This window comes from Asterias rubens, chromosome 16, assembly GCF_902459465.1.
Source record: "Asterias rubens chromosome 16, eAstRub1.3, whole genome shotgun sequence".
NCBI lineage: Eukaryota > Metazoa > Echinodermata > Asteroidea > Forcipulatida > Asteriidae > Asterias > Asterias rubens.
Genome location: NC_047077.1, coordinates 12,354,398 through 12,377,347, shown reverse-complemented (window position 1 = coordinate 12,377,347; position 22,950 = coordinate 12,354,398). Strand labels below are relative to the sequence as shown.

At 38.7% G+C, this 22,950-nt stretch overlaps 2 protein-coding genes across 2 annotated transcripts in view; both read right to left on the bottom strand.

Annotated features, from left to right (window-relative positions):
- Positions 1–3,694, bottom strand: part of LOC117300897 (mucin-5AC-like) — a 29,406-nt gene extending 25,712 nt beyond the window's left edge. Inside the window, exons 1-4 of the mRNA XM_033784758.1 lie at positions 3,628–3,694; positions 2,047–2,592; positions 1,335–1,498; positions 528–684 (exon numbers count right to left, since the gene is read on the bottom strand). Of these exons, the coding sequence (XP_033640649.1) occupies positions 528–684; positions 1,335–1,498; positions 2,047–2,592; positions 3,628–3,655 (895 nt within the window). The 5' untranslated portion in view covers positions 3,656–3,694. The remainder of the gene's footprint in view (positions 1–527; positions 685–1,334; positions 1,499–2,046; positions 2,593–3,627) is intronic.
- A 14,406-nt stretch (positions 3,695–18,100) lies between these two features.
- On the bottom strand, positions 18,101–22,905 carry LOC117300584. The gene is made up of 3 exons (XM_033784246.1): positions 22,637–22,905; positions 20,378–20,563; positions 18,101–18,601 (listed from the first exon to the last, which is right to left on the bottom strand). The coding sequence occupies exons 1-3, from the start codon at positions 22,842–22,844 to the stop codon at positions 18,309–18,311; spliced, it is 687 nt and encodes a 228-aa protein (XP_033640137.1). The 5' UTR covers positions 22,845–22,905; the 3' UTR covers positions 18,101–18,308.
- Positions 22,906–22,950: the final 45 nt, after the last annotated feature.

The following is a 22,950-nucleotide window of genomic DNA, read 5'->3' as shown; positions in this document are numbered from 1 at the left end:
ACAGACGATGTTGGCTAAGCAAGTCCAGGCTAAAGAGGACGAACGGAAAGATTTTCAAACGTGTTGACATTATTAAGACGTTTTGAGATAAAGTGGAGACAAGTTACACTAACAGATTTGGGTAACTTTGCCTGTAGACCTATACACCAAACAGTGCACTCCTATCTCCTATAGCATTCTCCTATAGGGTCTCCACCGGGAAATAGGGCCTCCAACGTATCTCAAAAAGGAATGGTAAAACTTCTAAGATCAGTATCGGCACTAATTTCTGAGATAACACACTAGATCATCGGACTCACAAGAAAACAGTGAAAAACTGTTAAGTTGGACTTGCAAGATGCTTTGGAACTCAAATTAAACAGCTAACGAATTAAAAATAAGTAGTAAGTTTTAGAAAAAAATGTGCTTGGAAAACACCAGGTTGCCGAATGACTTGTTGCCCATTGATTAGACAACTGGACTCTGGCCAGTGTTAAAGTAGATATTTTAAAGAAAGGAAATAGCATTAACACAGTATTATTACTTACGGCATAACTCATTTGATCTCCAGTCAAGTGTGACGCCATTATGTGAGCATTCTTGGGCGTACGCGGTCATACTGTTACAGGAACACTCCTCCTGTCCGTTCATACAGTTACACATGTCTCTCTGACAGGCCGTTATGTATGGTGTCACATCAATGACCTAGGAGTGAAAATAAATTACAAACAATGTGAATATTTCATTACGAGTTTTGTGTATTGAAAACCAATTCAAACATTCCATTGCATGGTTTGTGTATGGTGGGGTAGACCAGGGCTTGATTTCACAAAGCAATAACAGTTATTGTAAGAACAAATTGTCAGCATTACCTGACACAAATTGTCAGTGGTTTGACTTTTTATGATATCACACTTTACTTAGCAACTTTGTTTGATTAGCAGTTAAGATCAATCTTGTAACACATTGTAAATATCTAAGGGTTGGGGCCTAGCGTGTAGATAGCACTTAAATGGGATTTGAGGCATTGCATGGTGAGGTACCAATTGGTTTGCGGTAACACCATCCATGAGTGTATCTACTTGTCACTGAGCCACTTAAATAATTCCTTAAACCATCTCAGCTCTAGTGGGAGTATACAGCCTGTGCAACAAACATGCACTACTGAGCTAAATCAATCACAAGAACCATCTCTGCCCTCGAAGGTACCCATTTACCCCTGGGTGGAGAGAAGCAGATAATAGTTGAGTGTCTTGCTCAGGGACACAAGTGTCAAGATCGGGACAATCTTCTCCAGCATATTTCAACCCAAGGTGGCTCTGACAACTCGCTACGTAGATGGAGTAAAAACTTACCGAGTGACAACTTGTAAAACGAGCATCATCTTCTAGTGCTTTACAGGTAGCCTTGACAAAGTGGCCATGGTCAATAAAGTCTTTGTAGAAGTGAACGAGATGAGGCGGGATGAAGATCTGAGTGCAGAGGGTTGTAGGCGCTGGCACATCATCACAATCCTCGTCTGAATGTCATAAGAAAACGAGAAATTGAATAGATGGTCTGGGTATTTGCATTGCCTATAGCTACTAGGTAATCTCAGTTGTCTAGTCAGCAAGACACTGCTCTAGAATAGCAAAGGTCATGGGTTGAAATCCCACCCGAGTAATTTGCCTGTGATCTTTTGTTCACAGAGCTTGGGAAAGTTTTGAGTAGGTATACAGTGCTAAACAAACATTGGTGTATATTTGGTCAAACCAAAATAAGATTAGATTTGTTGATAGCTAATCCTTTAACTAAAAATGTATCCCCTTCCACCTCAACCCAAAATCTGACCACTGCTTTTGCTTTAAAAGGTCACTCTCTTAGGTATACAGAACATTCACATGACATGTCTACACAGAACAGTCTTGTGTCTACAGGACACTCTACAGAACAGTCTCAAGTCGTGCTACAGAACTGTCACCAGCCTCAGTATGGTAAACAGTAAGCCCAATGTAGGCCTAATATACAGTGATCCATTAAACAAATTTAAAATTAAGTTATCTCCTCTTTATAAGTAAATTACAATACCTTCTTTCCATGACAGACCAAAGTCATAGGCATTGTCATAAGTCCTGCCACCAGGTCCCTTGAACTCATCATCAGGGTTATCATTGTACACTCCACACAGTCCGCATGTATGCTGTCTCAGATCATCCGATGTGATGTAAACCGTCAGTGCTTCGTCTCCATCAAAAACAACCTTATACCCTAGACCGCTAGTCACCATGATGCTGTCTCCGACCCTCTCAATCACAAGACCATCTAAGGTTGTCGGTAGATCGAGGCTCGACGACCCGTGTCCGACAACGAGCCCTGGGCGTAGGTAGACCGGTGTTGTAGCATCGCCGTTTAGGATGACCACAGTTCTGTTGCACACGTTGCCCGATCCCGGGTTGAAACACTCAAAGTCGTTTTGGATTGAGACGCGGAAGGTGAACGATGTACAGTCCATGGCGAGGGTGTAACGACACGCACCGTGGAAGTTGTAGATTTTACCATCGAATGTTTTGAAGTGGGACTGCGACCACGCTGAACAGTGGGGAGCTATTGGGTTTCCAGGTTGATCTGATATTGCTGTATGAGGAAAAAGGGGAAATTTTTTTACCTGTGATCTGATACAGTACACTACATAAAGCCTGTAAGCACAAAAACTTGCTAAGCACAAAACAGTTTTGTTTGAAGCAGAAACTGGTTGCCAGGCAAAATTACATTATTATTTTTATTAAGTTTACAATGTTGCAACCCACTGGTGGTTGGGAGGAGGGTTACGTCATCGCAACTACAACAACTGCTTGCTAAGCAAAGAAATGTCAAGCAGAATTAACACAAGCCATGGTCAAGTGGCTAGACCGCAGGACATGCATTTGCAAACAAGGTTGGGGGTTCGAATCCCCAAGCTAACTGCTGATTTCACAATGACTAGAACCAATATTGTCGTCTAGTTACTTACTGTTCAAATCAAAACTTATTGATTTGTGCAATTCATAATCATACATAGCATTAAACCAATATTTGTATGAGAGAAATGCGACAGAAAAACAACAGTGAGTGAGTACCTAGCAGACAATTGCATTTTATGAAGATGTTTTTTTAATCTAAAAACTGATCAAAAAAGACAACACCAGCATTATGAATGTATATTGAGTGTACGTGGAAAGTTTTGGTTGTGTAGTAATACTAATAGTACGCAATGGAAACTTTAGAATAGTAAATTAGTTATTGATTGATGGCTAGGCTTAAACGCCATGTCAATGGTCGTAACACTTTCACCTATCCACGCTGAATTTTAAGAACGTATAGCGTTAAGGAGGCCCAAAATTTAAATATTAGTTCCCTATGGTTAACTATGATGAGGCTCGCGGGGGAAGCCTTGTTATTATACTCGTTTCTAGAAGTAGATTCAGCTAGCCTTGGCCACACAATTATTGACAGTGACACAAAAGCAGTCACTGTCATGTTATTTTTATTGTTGTTAGGTAATGCGATCGCCAGCTACGCCGTCGGCAGGAGGGTTAGTTACATGTACGTTATAATTTTGTACATGTTATACTTATCGCAACTAATTGTAATGTTATTGTTAGGATGTTTCCTGTTTCTGAATCAACTTACAAGTTACAGAGTAACTCTCTGACAGCATTTCTAATCATGATTTCAACGAGACTGCCATACTTTTCACAACTTTTCACAACTTTTAACATTATAGATAGGTTCTTGTTTACATTCTTCAATGAATATCGAGACTGTACACATCGAGAAAGGATACTATACCATGATGAATAAACCACTTGAGGGCGCTACATAAGTTTGAAAGACGCACACTCTTCCCATCCCACCAGCTTTAGCCCTGATGTACCTGCCAAAGCCACCGCCGCATGTGCCTTGAATACAGGCTAGTTTTCCGCCGGGAAAATGAAATTCCAAATCATTGTTTACTTCCGCAGCTTAGCCTAACAGCCACACAAACTTTCGGCTCCCAACCAGATGAAGCCCGGTAAGTTGCACCATGGTGGAGGAAGAAATTTCCTCAATGGTTGCACCATAAATAATTAGCTACATGTATAAAAGATGTTAATAGATGTTAAATTTTGCATCGGGGAAAAAAGTAGGCCTTGAACGTTTCTAAAGCGCTGGTCACACGACACCAATTAACTGGGGTCCCTTGCTTAATTTTTAGCATGGTTGTAATGTTTAAGAAGATTTTACAAGAGAACTTGTATACAAGAGAACTTGTATAGCAGAAAACGTTTCTTGTCCTTTTCACACACGAAGTATCAGCAAGGGACCCTTGCTAAATTTGCTCTCGTGTGAAGGGAAGGGGCTAAAAAAAGACTCCAAAGGTATTTGCAGCGAGTTAGCAATGCAACCGGTGACGTCAACTTGTGGAAAACCTTGATCGTGCAGTAGCTCTACACCAGACGCGCGTGTGACGTTTTGACTACAAATAATATGAGATCCGTTACGTCAAATCACCCATAAACATAGATCTAAAAAGGAGTTATCAAGAAAAGATAGCATAAAATAAAAACATCATAAAACATTTACAGCAGACCCTATAGACCTAAACCAAAATAGCTGACAAGCGCAACTTCAAAGATAAGTGGGGCAATGGCCAGCGCAACTTGCATGCCTAAGCTTCAATCACGCGTGCTCTGCATGATATTGCACCCACGCATTATTTCAAGTGTCTATCGATGATAAATAAAATAATAACAGGCCAAGTATGCAACCAATAATTGACAAACGCAGGTTCCAGTCAACCACAGCTCAACTTTAACCGAATCATCTCACAGGACTTATGGCCTACCGACCCACCTTGCCAAGAGTTATTTAGTGTAACAGCTTTTTAAACTTGCTATCGGAAAAACTTGGACGTCTAAAGAGCTTTCGGATTTGTTTTTCATGAAGAAGAGTAGAGTAAACTTTATGGAAACGGTGAGACCAAACCGGCTCTTTTAAATGTCAATACTCCCCCAACAAAGAAGAGAATTATTAAAATAACTGTTGTACCCGCAGGTTAGCATGAATTACGAATTAAAGTGTCCCTTTTCTCGACCAAAGTTCCGGACAGTTAACAAAAACTCAACATGTGACGTCATTCGTGGTCGTTTTTTATGTTCTCTATAGCAACGACATGGCTTGTTTTTTTCCCAATCTCGTTCAACAATAGACTTTAGTGATGATGACGTCAAAGTTTGTTTACCAACTTGCAGACGATTGGGAAAAGCATTGTCCGTGTAGAACTGCCAGAAATGCAGTTGGCCTACCCAAATACAGCACTTAAGTGTTGCACTAGAAACCATGACGTCAAAATGCCCCCCCCCCCCCCCCATTCCGAAACGGTCACCCCAAATGGTGAGGTAAACGAAGAGATATAATTTGCTGGGAGTTGTGCACAGCGCGTCACACGCGTGCGCGTTTCTATTAATTGTTCACCAACGATGGTGGCCAGTGCAATAATTGCACTGGCCACCATCGAATATCCAACATAAGATTTCGTGACTTGTTTTCGGATTTCTCAATTTAAGACAATACTTATTATTGTCTTAAATTGAGAAATCCGAAAACAAATCACGAAATTATCTTATGTTGGAAGAAAAAGAATATGATTGCATAAATAAATGTGGCCCAATAACGTTTCGACGACTCTGACCGTTTTTTTTATATAAATATAATTATTAACACCATGTGTGTACTTTTATTTTATTGTTTTTAACCAATAATTGCTCTGTTCCAATGTGCTAACCCAACCCTTAATTTATGTTTGACGCGGAGGGCAATACAATTTTAAACATAATTCTTATCACAATAAGCTTACGTTTCGTTTTGTAAAGCAGTTTGTGCAACGGCTCCTTATTATTTTCTTAATATAAAAGAAAAATGAAGAAGAAACAAGAGAAGGTAACGGAGGAACACCATAATTTTTTTCTTCGTTTCTGCGGGTGGGATTCTGGCTTATTATAGATTTGTTGCATGTCTGAAATGTCTACATACATTAATACAAATCTGGTTTAATACCTGAGAGTAAACCTTGTCGAGAAAAAATGTAACATTGAGTTCTGTCCATTATCAAAATAATAAATGACATTTTGATGAGCGTTTCCATTAAAACTATGGGAAATAATATGAAGTTTTGCAAAAAAAAATAAAAAAATGCTCAACCCTGCTGCGGGCATGCATCATTATTCTTAAAAGGGACACGGTGGTGGACTCATTTCAGCAACAACAAAATGTTAGTTGTACTCAATGTCACGGTTCGGGTTCCCTTCTCGTGGACTAACATACCCAAGCTTCTTAACAAACAATGAGTAGGGGTGGGGGGGGGGGGCACGATATAAGACATGTTCCTGTTTTCGTTTGTGCGGGGTGTGATTCTAGTTTGAGTATACGAGTAACTTACCCAAGCTTCTGTAGCTGATGGGGAGAGTGTCTCTCCTATATCGATGATGATGATCGTCATTCTCTCCACCAAGGTGGGCGCTCCTTCTATACACTGGTTGGATTACATCCCTCTTCATGTCTTCAGCTGAAACAAAGATTGAAATAATGGATCGTGAATCTTTTAATGATCCTCTACTTGAAATTATTATAAACCGTTGCCCGACGCCACAAGTTGACACCTTTCGAATCTAATCGAAGAAGATGCGTTTAAATTGAACGTTTTTTTAGAGCTCCCGTTTTCTGCAAACTTGCGGGGTATTTTCAACTAGTTCTGATGCTTTGTATTATTATTCTTTTTAGAATGTTTTACGTCCTAAGTTATTAAGCTGCGAATCCTGCGATATAGTAAGAAAGGCTCCGTTAAGCAAAACGTTTAAGTTAATTTCATTTTTTACGAAATAATGATACATTCAAATTTTACCGCGTGAATCACAAGATTTGGGGCAAATCGTTAAAATGTGTTTTTCGGGACCGCATCTTCTCGGCCAGTTGGTGGGGAACTGAGCTTCCTCCCCGGCCCAACAGTCTATTTCCCGGGGGCATTCGCATGCTAGCAGCCGATCCTTTCACACTTGGATCGTACCCCTGATCTTCCCCGGCAAATGGGCATACTCTGGAATAGGGGTAAGTGGTAAGGTGTCATGGCCGAGCGGTTAAGGGCACCGAATTCAAACTCTGGTGTTTCTGATCTGCAGCAGAGTGTCGGTTCGAATTCCCAGCCATGACACTTGTGCCCAGCCAGACACTTAAATATTGGTTCGTCCTTTGAATGGGACGTCAAGCCGTGGTCCCATGACAGTGAAACGAATGTAAAATAACCCAGTACACTTATCGAAAACAGAAGGGATTCGCCCGGTGTTCTTGGTTGTGGCTGCTTCATGGGCCTTAGCACCTTGTAAACCCCTATGAAGTGAGAAATAATTGGTTCTCGGAATTCATCACTGCAATAACCTATCTTTCTAAAAGTGTTGTTATATACTCAACGCCTTGAGTACCTTGTTTGGTAGATCGTGCGTTAAAGGCAGTGGACACTATTGGTAATTGTCAAAAACTAGCCTTCACTGTTGGTGTATCTCAACATATGCATAAAATAACAAACCTGTGAAAATTTGAGCTCAATCGGTTATCAAAGTTGCAAGATAATAATGAAAGAAGAAAACACCCTTGTCACACCAAGTTGTGTGCGTTTAGATGGTTGATTTCGAGAAGTTCTTAACTTGAGGTCTCGAAATCAAATTCGTGGAAAATTACTTCTTTCTCCAAAACTATGGCACTTCAGAGGGAGCTGTTTCTCACAATGTTTTATACCATCAACCTCTCCCCATTACTCGTCCCCAAGAAAGGTTTTATGCTAATAATTATTTTGAGTAATTACCAATAGTGTCCACTGCCTTTAAATGAGACTTCGATATCATCAAAAACCCGGGGTGTGTTCTCGAAACGTGCTACCGAATCCCGTGGCCATTGCCTGGCTGTGGGGTAAGTCCTCGCTAGGCTGTTTTCCACGGGATTTTCCAAGGATTTAGTGTACTCTTTGTTTTATATCTGACAACCCCCCCCCCCTCTCAAAGTTCCTGGGTCTAGAGGAAACACAAATTCTACTCTCTCTTTGGAATAAAAAGAGTGACTGACACATTGTTTTTGAATTGTTGTTGCGAGGGCCTTCGTAAGACTCGAGTAACTGATACTTGACTGACCAAAATTGTATCCAAATAATGGCAGCCCTAATAAAATTTTACTAATTTATCCGGAAATTAATCGCTTTTTATTTTGCGTATGTATATATTGACGACGTAATCAACTGCTAAATATTGTTAAGTGTTTTAGCCTTGGGTCATTGATTATTTTCGTCGTGGTCATGACAAAAAAAATCCTTTATTTATACGCATACCATGTTTGCCATAAAACCAGCCGATAAGAACGAACATACGTCAAGAACATCTGTCTGTGACGTCAAAAAAACAACCGGAAAATACGTCATTGTTATCGCCATTTTTAAGGCGCATGGTCCGGGTATGTCGTCGGTAGATAACTTTTAAGATTGATGTCAGTGGATGGCTCGAGATACCGGGTTGTCAAGTAATCGATGTGATTTTATTTGCAGTCAATATTAAACGGATTAAAAAAGAAGAAGATGTTTCGTAAGTTTACAGGTACAGATTATAACTAATTTGTTGATCTGTCGTCTGGCTTTGTTGGCAGAGAGCAGTTTCACGTAAACCCGGAAGTCTTGGGTTCGAATGCAAATCATTTACCTAGTGAGGACATGAATAACTAAAAACATTGAGGTTATAGATTCAAATGCTATCAGTTTGTCGTCTAGCTTTGTTGGTAAAGTTACTTCACCCTAACCCGGCTATAGGTCCTACATATTGGTATATCAGTAACAAACTGCGAAAACCAAACACACATAACACCTAATGTCGTAATTTACAAGGTGCTACGGCGGGGCATTCAGAAGCCTGACAGCTGGAAGAGCGGGCGAACCCTTCTCTTTTCGAAAAGTACACTGGTTTTTGTTTAAAGTGCGTTACACAATACACGGGACCAACGGCTTTACGTCCCATCCGAAGGACGAAGCAATGGTTCAGTGTCTTGCTTAATAACACAAGTGTCACGGCTGGGGATTCGAACCCACACTCTGCTGATCAGAAACTTCAGAGTTTGAATGCAGTGCTCTTAACCGCAGCTCGGCTATACGACAATTCCACAACTTTCAGCCAACCATAGCCTTGCACTCATGCACGTGTCATCAAAAATGGTGGTCAATGACGTCATAATTATGCCACCCTTCTATAGAGGGGGCGAGGCAGAGGTCTGGGGTGATTTACCCGGATCCCCTTGCGTAATATCAACAAGCGCTAATCCGGAATTACATGTATTTATCTCTTGATAGCAAACACTAAAAACGGATTAAAATTTCCCTTCTGGGCACCAGGATTACTGAGCATTGAGCAACATCATTTAATACATGACTTTTGTTTCTTTCTCCCCACCTAAGCGAATGCATTAATAGCTAAATCTCAAGTTCGAGTAGGAGAAATTCATCAAATGTTGATTCTTGTATAAAACATAATAAGTTGTTACTGAAAATATTGGTCGGGAAAATTAATTATATTAAAAATTAATAATGTTTATTTGTATATAATATAATTATAATTGTAAAAAACAAAAAAAAAAACAAAAAAACAACAACAACAACCAATTGGGGGTTGGGATAGAGGGAAGATATGACGGTGATGGTGTATTGGGGTAATATTTTTATATATAGTATGAAATGTTTAACTTAACGGGAAAAAACAAGTAATTTTACCTTCATTAAAAGATTCCGTGTAGCTCGGATAGTGCCAATGAGTCCTGAAAAAAAAAATCAAATCAGTTTTATTCACAAATTTAGTAGGCAGAAGAACAAAATGAGGTTAAGAGTGGCTCACAAACTTAGATATGAGTTGGACAACAGTTTATTATTTTGTTTTCCGAATATAATGCAAAGAATAAAACACTGAAAAGGGTTATTTTGGCGCTGTTTTTCTTAATAGCAACATTAAATGCAATGTCCGTACTTTATGTCACCTAACATTGCGCTATACAGTATATTTTTTCACGATTTTACATGTTGGTGCTTTAAAGGCACTCCCTCTGAAGTAACTTTTTGAGAAAGAAGTAATGTTCCACAAAATGAATTGGATTTAGAGAAGACTGGTCTTTGACAATTACCAAATGTGTCCAGTGTCTTAATGTTATAGCTTTCTTGTTGTAAAGAGCCTGAGAGCATTTTGCGCTATATATATATAAAAGTGTTTTATTAATGAAATTAACCTGTCTTTAAACTCAGATATGCCGTCGAAGTCACCAAAAATAGTGGGGATGTTTCGCTTTGGTCAGTCCTGTTTTGTTCTCACGAGATCAAAGCTATTAAAGGCAGTGGACAGGTATTGGTAATTACTCAAAGTAATTATCATCATAAAACCTTTCTTGATTACGATATGAGGAGAGGTTGATGGTATAATACATTGTGAGAAACAGCTCCCTCTGAAGTGACGCAGTTTTCGAGAAAGAAGTAATTTTAGACGAATTTGATTTCGATACCTCAAGTTTAGAATTTGAGGTCTCGAAATCAAGCATCAGAAAGCACACAACTTCGTGCGACAAGGGTGTTTTTCTTTCATTATTATCTCGCAAACTCGACGACCGATTGAGCTCAAATTTTCACAGGTTTGTTATTTTATGCATTATGTTGAGACACACCAAGTGAGAAGACTGGTCTTTGACAGTTACCAATAGTGTCCTCTGTCTGTAAACAGTGTGTAGCTCTCTGCTAAAAAAACATAGCGACCGAGGCAAACATAACAAGGACATTATAACCATCTTTACTACCATGTTATGTGCATAAATGTGCACATTGTTGTTTGCAACTTCAAGTGTATGGGCACACCCTTTAGAGCATGGTATGTTTGAAGAAGAATGCCACCCATCAGATCTGACAACGATTGATCAACTATTGTAAAGTGATAACATAGCCGTGAATGTAAATCAGTCTCAGTCATATCCAATTTTAATATGTCAACGTATTCATTGACAGATTACTATTACTGATTATATCGTATTGAATGATACGCTTAAAGGCCATGGGTACTATAGTAATTACTCAAAATATATTATTTGTTAACATAACCATACTTTGTAAAAAAAATAAAAAAGAAAGTAGTTTTTGATTAAGAAGTAATTTCTCACTAAAGTATATTAATTGAATTCGAGAGCTCAGCCTGAGGTCTCGAATTCAGGCATCTGAAAACACACAACTTGTGCGACGATGGCGTTTGTTCTTACATTGTTCTTACGCAACTGAGACGACTAATTGAGTTCACATTTTTCACAGATTTCTTATTTTATGCATATGTTGAGATATATACACCATGTGAAAAGACGGGTCTTTGACAACTACCAAAGGTATCGGGTGCCTTTAACAAAATACCGCGTTGAGGACGTGTTGTATGCAAAGTGCGTGTTGTATGGAACAATATAAAGCAATATTTAACAAGAAAGGTATGAAGGTATGTATTTATTACCAACAACCAACAAAAGGGTTATTGTCACCCAAGTAAGTGGGGGTATTGACAGAGCACTTATGATCCTCCCACGGATATTGCACTGGGTAAATATCAAAGGTTCACAGGGTGGAAGGGGTGCAGACTCATCTGAAAATGGGTATCTGTGGGTATAAATTTAAGGTATGTCACTTGAGTAAATTGTGATGGGTTCATCGGATGTATGATGTGCAGATTGTACTGTAGGTATTGATGGGTATAACTTGAGTGTTCGTCACTTGAAGTGTCACTTTGAAGATCTGGCTTTTGAGATAGGCCTACCGTTGGTTATAGTCTACTTTTGCAGGGATATTTTCTGGGAAAAATGTTCCTTGTCGAGGTTGAGCTGAGTTATTATTATATACTTATTGTTTTTTGTTTTCTCATAATAATTAAAAACTTAATAAAGGGATGTATAATAATAATAATGTCAATCGATAGGTCGCATTAATTCACCAATGATACTGTGTATTGAAAGAGTGTAGGAATTAAGAAAGGCGTTAAGGTAAACATTAATGTGAAATTGCAAGAAGAAAACAATTGTAAAGAAAATAGAAGAAAACAATATCACTACGACAGATTTGATCAGACAAATTGCAATCACTTTATATGGACCAGAAAGGGCTAAAACATGGTGGAAAAATTAAAGGCCTACTTTAATAGCCCCGAATCAAAATGATCGGACCTGCTTATTCAACAATATTTGCTTAAAGGGTCTATGTACTTTTTGTTGGACAAAAAAAACAAAATGACCACAGCTTTACACTAAACTTACACAGTGTGAAGATACTGATAGTAGATAGCTTCCCTGAAAATATTACTTGCTGAGGTGCTGTAGTTTTTGAGAAATTAATAACTACTGAAATGAGTATTGAGCTTTCGATGGGAATGTCATCATAAGACTTGGTCTTTGAATCTGTAATACTACCCATATCGGTTGGGCAGACCTTTGGAATAGTCTCAGTGACGACCGACATAAGGAAACATTTTACCCAATGATTGGGCGTGTCTAAAATGGGGGGGGGAGGAGGAGGTCACCACGAGGCATATTATAATTATGTGTGACAGGCCGATGATGTTCTCTGCTCGATTATGCTACTCTCACACTAAGGAGAATATGCTAGCGATGTGCTTACGAACGGAAATATTTAACAATCGCCCAAACTTCGCAACATTCGCCACAAATTCACTACGGTCACAAGTCATTCTCCACCTCCTTACGAAGATCGGTCACTTTATGTTGCTCTCACACGGCGAATATGCTAGCGAATATGCTATCGGAAGGACATATTTGACATCGCTCAAACTTCGCAGCATTCGCCGTGTCTTCGTAAGCGTTGGTAATACATTCGGAACGTTCACAAATTATTCCCCACCTCCTTACGTCGATCGCTCAATTTACAAACCGGTTTGATAGTTTCAGCGAATGTTGCGAAGACGGTCATTCGGCGTGATTTTCGTAAACATTGGTAACGTTGGTAAAGCGTGCGTAAGCGTTGGCAAACTTCGTAAAGGCAATGGCAAGCGTTGGTAAGCATTCGTAATATACTCGTGAGATATTGGTAAGGAGAGGGCAGACCGAGGACGATCGAGGGGTGAGACCGATACGAAAATATTCACTATCCAACCGCCATTTTGGACGAATTCTACGCGCAGTTCAAATATTCATGTCAAATATGTCCTTCCATTCGCCATTCTGTGAGAGCGGCAATACGAAGCGCTTCCGTACATTCAGCGAACGTTGTGAAGACGGTAATTTGCCGTCGATTTGCGTAAGCATGGTAAGCCATTGGTAAGCCATTGGTACTGTTGGTATTAAAAGCGTACGTATTATGCGTAAGATATTGGCAAGGAGAGGTTTAAGGATGACTGAGGGCATATTCACGATCAAATCGCAACTTTTGCGCGAATTCATCGCGAATTTCTAGCATTCTTATTCGCAAAATATTCGCCGAAGTGTGAGAGTAGCATTAAGATTTGACAAAACCATGGGGGACGTCACTAACAAATAACTAAGTATACAAGTATGAAGCTTTGCATGGTGTGAATCATAAAAATAAACTATAAGCAATAGGAAACTTGCGGATGTAGCCATGTAATATAAAATCAAGGAGAGTGTTGGCTCTAAAACGAGTCAGTTTGGTCTCAACGTTTTGAATAGTATATTTTTGAAAATTATATAATAAATTATCAAAAAGAAATTAAAGAAAACAGCAGAGGAAAGTAAAATGTAAAGCAGCATTACTTATAATGTCTTTGTTAGGTGATGATTTAATAGAAACTGATGGCCCCTAGAGTATTTATAGAGTAGATATGCTTTCCAAACAATACCCAATACATTTTATTCTGAATTCCAGTTTACTGCTGGATAAAGAACTTACGAAATACATCGTGGAAAACCGAATAGATGTGATAAACGCTTATGTAGGTCTCAGCCACTCAGCGTTTATAAATAAACTAACTTAGTAGCGGTAACATAGTCAAGCTAATCGTGGTTCAAGTCCAATACAAAAATTTAACGAGTTAATTCAAGAAACCTACCATCCATCCGTTACGGAGATAAAAGACACCGTGGTCCACAAGAACAAGAGGCCGTGTATAAGCCGGCACCCCCCGGCCAAAGCCATCGTGTAAACGCGGTGAAATTGACAAGCTCCCGGTCTTTTGGCAAACCATACGCTTCCGACGGAAGATGAGCACACCACTCACAATGAACGACTAAGACCGAATGGCTTGCCCCTTGGTATCCCAATATCAGCTTAAGGTTTCAGTAATAGATAAGGCCCTCCCTAAAAAATGTACTGCATGCAGGGTCCGGCAGGGTGCTTTACTAATTCATGGGACTATTCTATAAAACACAGAGGGCAAAGGTCTAAAGTTAACTACGAAAATAGGGGTTCGTTTGCTTAGATCTTTTCAGCAGGCCGCACCTCTAACTGGGTAAGTTCGGTATGATATACGGGGTGTAATTTACACAGATTTGAGGACCACTCAAGTTTTCCTAAGTTAACTTACGGCGCCTTTTTATTGACATAATCCCTGTAAATATGCTTTATGTAATTACGACGCATATCATGACAGCAACGTGAATATCCAGTTATTCACTTTAAAAACACTGAACCCTATTGATAATTTTTAGCACTTACTTGGTAACGATGGACAGCTGTTATAGCATAAAACATTTCGAGAAACAACTTCTTCTTACACGTAGTTTTTTAGAAAGACGTACTTAATATCTAAGCAAAAAGTGAATTGAAAAAGATAACGTAGCTGAATTCAAGGCATCTCAAAGCAATAACTTCTACAACCAATTGAGTCGAAATTCCCACAGGTTTGTTTATTTGATGCATACGTTGAGATACACCAAGTGAGAATACTAAAGACTTGTGAACTTTCAATGTCATGAAGTGTTAATTGTATGCCTTTGTGATCAATAAATCAAGTCGAAATCTGAAATTATATCTAGAAGTAATTGTAAACTTATAAAAAAATAAATTTAAAAAAATCCATTGCATTTTATTTTCTAACCAGCCAACTTTACTTTGCCTGTCAACGTGCCATTGACTCAATCCATAGTAACCATGTCACTGGGCAAACCATTGGTAAATGTCAGATCCGCTATGTACACTTGTGGTATCAGATTTCGTCTGATTTTTAGTGGGGGGATTAGACAACCATGAGATAACAAGAGAAGTTGTAAATATTAACTCAGCATCATCATTGGCGGTGTAGCTACCATGGAAGTCATTGAGGCGAATGCGAGGCTGGTACAGACCAAAGCGAGGGTGTGAACAGCCTAATTGCCATTGTAGGGAGCATATTTCTTTTACCATACCATCACACACTGAATTTCAACTAAGTAAACGAACAACAATATAAGGTATAGGTCTGCATTGGTGCACCTGACAAAATATGATGTGTAATCAACCATTATTATACAAAACATGTAATAACAAATCTGAGAGAAATTTGCGTAAAATACTTTGTGTAAGTCAGAGAAAAGAGTGAACAATTACACAACATTTTCACCATGATTTTATTCATTTTTTTCCACGAAACATTTTATTAAAATCCGAATATGACTTTATTAGAGGGAATTTTTAGGCAGAAAAATATCTTGTAGCAGTACAAACTTCATAGTAACGTAAACTTTCCATATCTGTGTCTTGTTTGGCCCGAGGTGATGCAGCGTATTCAATATCGTATTTGGTACATCGTAGCGTATTGAATTCACTGTATACGGGCTGCGAATCTTCGTATGAAATAAATTGCGAAGTCAAGGGCACAACCGACAACATCCGGGTTTTATAGACTGGTATCTTGCGTTAATCACGAGCCTCAAAGTGTGACGTCAGACGTTCGGGCTACGTTTAAACGTGCATTTTTAGTGTCTTTTAGTGGTTTATCTTATACATGTATTTATATTCATTGTCGTCTTATTTTATAATGTTCCTATGTACCCCGTGGTGGTGCAATTTGATGTATTTTTTTCTCTGCAATTTGTATCAATATTTTTACCTTGTAATGCCACATTATTCAGCTTCGTGCTGCCAGTTTTTTTTATTATGAAATTAATGAAAATGAAAATGAAAACTAGCCCGATAATCTGACGTCACACTTCGAACCGCGTTATTTGCGCCATGGATCTGTCATAGACCTTTATCACACTGTCACCATCTTGGCCATGTTCCCTGTTTCCATGTTAACATTCATTGCGCAAACATGGCACCAGACTATTATTTCGTCCAGCCCCAGTTGAGTTAACAATGAGTTGAAATTGATTAAAATCAAGATGGCCACACCGTCTGTAAGGTCTATAAACCCTCGTCCATGACCATCTTTGACCTAGCATGCTTTCAAATGGCATGCGTCAGCATTCATCTGGAGATTTGCAGTTAAACTCGACGTTCATTTGTAAACATATAAAGCCAACACATGGGCCTATATTATACCCTTTTCCTCACGGCTAAGGGCAAAGGGACCAGTACGTAGAAACGTGATCTGATTGTGAAAGCAAAGAGGGCGCTGACAATGTGAACAGCGCAGAGCCGTATAACAAGCAACATTAATGCGCCTAGCATTTTTGAAAATAACGTTTTGGCGGTCTTGAAATGTTTTGTTTTCAATTGTTGAAGTGTTGTTGAAGTAAAACAAGTAAATGAAAGAACGTACTAAATCCTACAAGAAATACACGCAGTATCTCGTAGAACTATAGTATTGGCCGAAACGTCTTTGTGGTGATTTAAACATCAAGTTCTACGGACAAACATTGGCGTGCATATTTTGACCGGTATAATAAGTGCATTTACCGACGAATCAGCAGTGATTCAAGTTATCAACTCTTGCAAGCTTAAAGCCAGTGGACACTATTGGTAAATGTCACAGACCAGTGTTCTCACTTGCTGCATCTCAACATATGCATAAAATAACAAACCTGTGAAAATTTGAGCTCGATTGGTCGTCGGAGCTGCGAGATAACTGTGAAAGAAAAATACACTCTTGTCACACGAAGTTGTGTGCTTTCAGATGCTTGATTTCGAGACCTCAAATTCTAAACTTAGTAAAAAAAAAAAAAATCGAGACCTCAGAATGAGATTTAGAGGCCCCGAATTCATTTACGCTGTCTTTGGATTCTAACGATTAGTTCAACGACTAGATTGTTTCAGGAAACATTTCTACCAGTATTTTTTTATATAATAATTTCAGTTATTCTACTTTCCAGTAATACATAGAACTATATACATTCTGGTATTTATTGAGAATAGTCTGAACTATAAACATAAAGCTATTTAACGAAGGAAAATAACCTCATCTTGAAAATATTACACCAATTCAAAAATCGACAACATCACAGATATTTTTATAAGGGTGAATGCAACATTGATAAAAAATTAGGAAAATAATTTGTTCAAACAAATCCACTGATATTTCTTGTCCATAAAAAAATATTGCCAATCCTCTATAAAGACTGTTTTTTTTATCTAATAAATTACCAAAGAAAAGAAAGTGTGTTCACAACAAGTATCAACCAAAAACACAACTTTATGACGTTGTACAAGGGTGAATTTAATGTAAATTTGTAAACATTTTTACAAACACTCGTAAAATTCTTTTTTTTTGATGTTTTTTTTAATTCAATTCCGTTAAAAGTTAGGCAATCCTCTAAAAACGGTTTGGATTATTTAAAGGCAGTGGACACTATTGGTAATTGTCAAAGACTAGCCTTCACAGTTGGTGTATTTTAACATATGCATAAAATAACAAACCTGTGAAAATTTGAGCTCAATCGGTCAAAGTTGCGAGATAATAATGAAAGAAGAAAACACCCTTGTCACACGAAGTTGTGTGCGTTTAGATGGTTGATTTCGAGACCTCAAGTCTCTTGAGGTCTCGAAATCAAATTCGTGGAAAATTACTTCTTTCTCCAAAACTATGGCACTTCAGAGGGAGCTGTTTCTCACAGTGTTTTATACCACCAACCTCTCCCCATTACTTGTCACCAAGAAAGGTTTTATGCTAATAATTATTTTGAGTAATTACCAATAGTGTCCACTGCCTTTAACATTAATATCAAAGAAAATAACGTTTTTTTATTGTTGTTTTTTAAGGGAATGTTGTTATTCATCTCTCAAAACTAATGACAATGTAAACTTTGTGTATGACGTTTACAGCAGCTTTCGACAATATCAAAGCATTCTGTAACCTCACATTGATGGTTTACCTACTTTGCACACAGATGTTTCCATCATTTTGTTATTATAAGCGTTAGTAAGGTGTGAACTGTGGATCGAAATCATTAATACATGGCTCAGTGAATTTCAAATCAACGTCAACCTTGGAGTGAAAAGTCACAAACCAGCTGGGCTGAGGTGGAGTTGTGATGTCATGGGTCACGGTAGAATCTGGCAGCCCTTTGACTGCCACTTCGAAGCGACCGTTATCGTAAGTAATCACGACTGGTACTCCGATAAAGTTTACGCTACTCTTAGTCTGCACGGTTGCCCAATCTTGAGAGGAAGAATTCCTTTTTAAGATGTAAACAGATGTAGTGCCCAGGTCTGCATAAAGTAATTAAAATTAATAATAATAGTAAATAATCGATTTTTATATATAGTGCTTTACCACAGCTCGAAGGGCGTCTCAAAGCGCTCCCACCATTATTACCCCCTGCCGTCGATTTCACCAAACTCTTCCTAACTTAGGATTAATCTTAGGACTTAGGATGAGTTAAGTTCCGTATCCAAAGACGTAGGACGCATTGAACCCGTCCTAAGTCAGGACGGGTTACTCGTCCTTACTCGAGATAGGATTAATCCTAGCGTTTCGTGAAATCGGCTTCTGGTCATATCATTGTTTAATAAAATTTAATGTCCAAAAGAAAAATAATAAGGGTCGTGAAGTAATTTGACACAGTTACAGGAACGCGTTGCCTTAGATCGGACTAGTTTGCTATAAAAAGCGTCTGTAACCGTTTGTTATAAAATGCATTTTGGTTGGAAAGATGTTTTAAAAGTAGAATACAACGATCCACACAAATTTGCCTCGAAATTGCGTGGTTTTCCTTTTACTTTGCGAACTAACGCGGTCGGCCATTGGAACACGTTGCCTTGGATCGGACGAGTTGGTCTATAAAAAGCGTTTGAAACAGTTTGTTATGAAATGCATATTGTTAGAAAGATGATTTAAAAGTAGAATATGATGATCCACACAAGTATCACTCAAAACTGTACGGTTTTCTTTTTAGGTCGCGAACTATCACGGTCGGCCATTTATGGGAGTCAACATTTTGACTCCCATAAATGGCCGACCGTGTTATTGGACGAGGTAAAACGAAAACCACGCAATTTCGAGGCATATTTGTGTAGATCACTGTTTTCTACTTGTACAACTTTCGAACCATATTAATTTGATAACAAACGGTTACAAAACGCTTTTTAAAGACCAACTCGACCGATCCAAGGCAACGTGTTCCTTTAATATGGGAGTCAACAATTTGACTCCCATAAATGGCCGACCGTGCTAGTCGACGAGGTAGAAGGAAAACCGTTCAATTTCGAGGCATGTTTGTGTAGATCTTTGTATTCTACTTTTAAAACATCTTTCTACCCATATGCATTTTATAATAAACGGTTGCAAACGCTTTTCAAAGACCAACTCGACCCAAGGCAATGTGTTCCTTTAATGGCCATTATAGCAAAAGCTGAAACTTGTTCGTTCTCCCAAAAAACCATTTCGTTCCTTCCACCGAAATATTAATTAACTAATATAGCCTACATAATCGTTCACCAAAGAGCAAGCTCGAGTTTGCACATTTCAGTCCACCCGTGACTGACCAATAAAATAAGTTAAAATAAATGTAATTAGATTAAATCAAATTAAATCAAATTAATTTCAGTTCAATTCACTTCAATTCAATTCAAATCAAATCAATTCAATTCAATTCAATTCAATTTAGTTCAATGTAGATTTGTTTTTCATGTTGACAATGACAGTTAAACATACAGTTTAAACGAATAACAATGAGTATAATTATGAACAGATGGATGCCGATTAATGCAACAATAAAATGTTTAGACGCACGAACGACTTGCTTGGAAGTCTACTAGTCAACCATCGGTACACGTCATTTAGCACTCCATTGCCTTCTGCGTTTTCGCTATAGAGTCACTCGTTCCTTAGCATGGATCAGGCTGTCGGGACCACAGCAAAAAAACATGGAACTCTCGAGCTAGGTCATGGCTGCCTGTTAAATAGGGTGTACCATCAACATTTATTTTGAGCGCACAGTGAAGTAGTTATATTTTTGTAGGGTGTGTCATCATATCTGTACTTACCCACTGTGTACAAAGCTTCATCAATACCAGGACCATTTGGAGAAAACATCACATATATATATACTCTAGTGTTGACTGTAAAATCTAGTTGTATTGGTGACGTCATCGGGAGCTGAAGCTCTGCTTTGCCCTTACCCCAATATGTAAATTGAGGAGGACAGAGTGAGGTTACACCAACTGTTGTTTCTGAAATAAAGGGACACTTATTTAAACTCCCGCGAGTCGAGAAATTGAAAATAAACCAGTCAAAGGGACAGGTACAAAAAATCGAAGAGCTAAACAAAACACGGAAATTATTTCGGTCTCTCGAAAAAAAATTAAGCTCATGGAAGAGTCAACTATTCCTCAAAAGAATACTTAGTTCCCAACTTCCCTCGATTTTTTTTTCTTCTACACGAAATGTTATTTCATATACCTTGAAACAATATTTTGAGGTAACGAAATAGTATTTCGAGGAAACAAAATGATTTCGAGGGACGGAAATCAGATTGTGAGGGTACGAGTTAACATTTCGTGGGGACGGAGAATAATTATGTCAAGGGAAAGAGATGAATTCAACTTGTTTAATTAAAGTCACCTGGAAATAGAATTTTTTTCTTTCAAACATAAGAGTATATGCTTACGAACAATAAAACAATTTTTTTAGTAATTGTTTGTCACGATTTATATGTTTAAAAAATATGTAAAGTTGTTTGGGGGGCTGACTCCGCCTACCCCTTTTGTGACGTCAATCGAGGCAGACTTTGCCTGCAATGCGTATAGTAAACACACGTGCAAAGTACATGTACGTCCAAGTCGTGAGTTGGTACATTTCAAAAAGTGTTTTTCTGCATTCAGCAGCAATACACCTGGTCGGCATTGCCGGAAAAAAATAAAATTGTTTTGAAACGTACAAACTCACGACTTGGTCCGTACATGTACTTTGCAACTGTGTTTACTCTACGCATTACAGGCAAAGTCTGCCTCGATTGACGTCACGAACAGCGCCCTCTCGGGTCGGGTCTACTCTTAAATTTGTAAATAACATAAGGACTGATATTTTAAAACCTTAGTTAAGTGTTTATTCACATTCCACTCATCAAACACATATATTAGTGACAAAAGCTTTATTTTGAAAAAAAAAACACTTCCAGGTGACTTTAATATTTCTTCGTTTTGGTTTTAACCCATATACACCGATGGGTATTAGCACTGTATACCTCCCTGAGTTATGTGAAAAAACAGGCATTACTTAGGTTGCATTCGAACCCACAACCTTTGCCAACCCAGAGCAGTGTCTTACCAACTAGACCACCGAGATTGCCCGGTAGATACCTATTCCTGTAGCGGGTACCTCGCTCAGGTTTCAATTGTTGTTAACATGAAGGAGATTCCCAGTCATTGGGTGCGTTCGTTTAGCTTCCCTGGGTCGACCCCGGTTTGCCCCAGTACGTTCGATGAGCTTTGACGGGGCTCACCCGGGTCAGCCCCCAGTGCCCTGCTTGTGGAGTGGGCCACTTGGGGGTAACCTAAGGTGCATGCCGTCACCACGAGGGGACGAGTGTGATCGTTCGATTAGCTCTTGTAAGGGGCTCACCGGAGTGAGCACTGCGGGGTCGACCCAGGGAAGGAATTCACAAGGCAAAAAAAGAAGAAGCGATGTTCAGAGATAAGGCCGAATTAAGCAACCTTCGTAAATCAAACACAGTCGTCCGGTTGTCAAACTTAAAAATAATTTTCGAATATTAAAAAAAAAAAAAAAAAAAAAAACACGCGTAATGGTGACCCCTTATACTTTTAATCTGTGTTCTTCTTTAAAAAAAAATACTTAAAGGCACTGTACACTATTGGTAATTACTCAAAATAATTGTTAACATAAAAGCTTTCTTGGTACCGAGCAATGGAGAGCTGCTGATAGTATAAAACATTGTTAGAAAGTGCTCCCTCTGAAGTGACATAGTTTTTGAGAAATAAAATAAAACAGAACTTCAGCTGATGAAGCCTTTTATTATGCATCTGAAAGCACACACATTAATTTTTTTGGCCAACATTGATCTCTTCCAAATTTGATAACCATTTGAGCCAATGTGTTCACAGGTTTGTTAGTTTATGCATGTTGGGATACACCGAGAATACTGATCTTTGACAATTACCAACTGCGTCCAGTGTCTTAAACACAAAACTGTTATCTACCAACCAATAATATTGTATTTCTTCCTGTAAATATCTGTCCCCTGCCATTTAATTGAAGACGAAGACAATAAAGACAGAATAACTTACCCTGTATGAGTGACTCTCTGCGACAGGTTGATCTGAAACTGGAGAATGCCCTTTTCTGCAAAGCCGACAAGTTTTCTCCATCAACTGCAGAGATCATTGTAGAACACATTTCTCCATTCAGGGGCAGGACGTAGAAAATCACGGCCAGAGTGAGTGCCAGAATAAGCGAAACAATATCACGCGAAATTTTCTTCACTATCAAATCCATGCTTGGTAAAGAAGTCACCCAAACCGAAGAGATAAAAAATGAGGAATACAAGCACGAGATGCGCTGGCGGTTTCTTACTCTGGTGTGCTGAGAACTACCTTTTCAG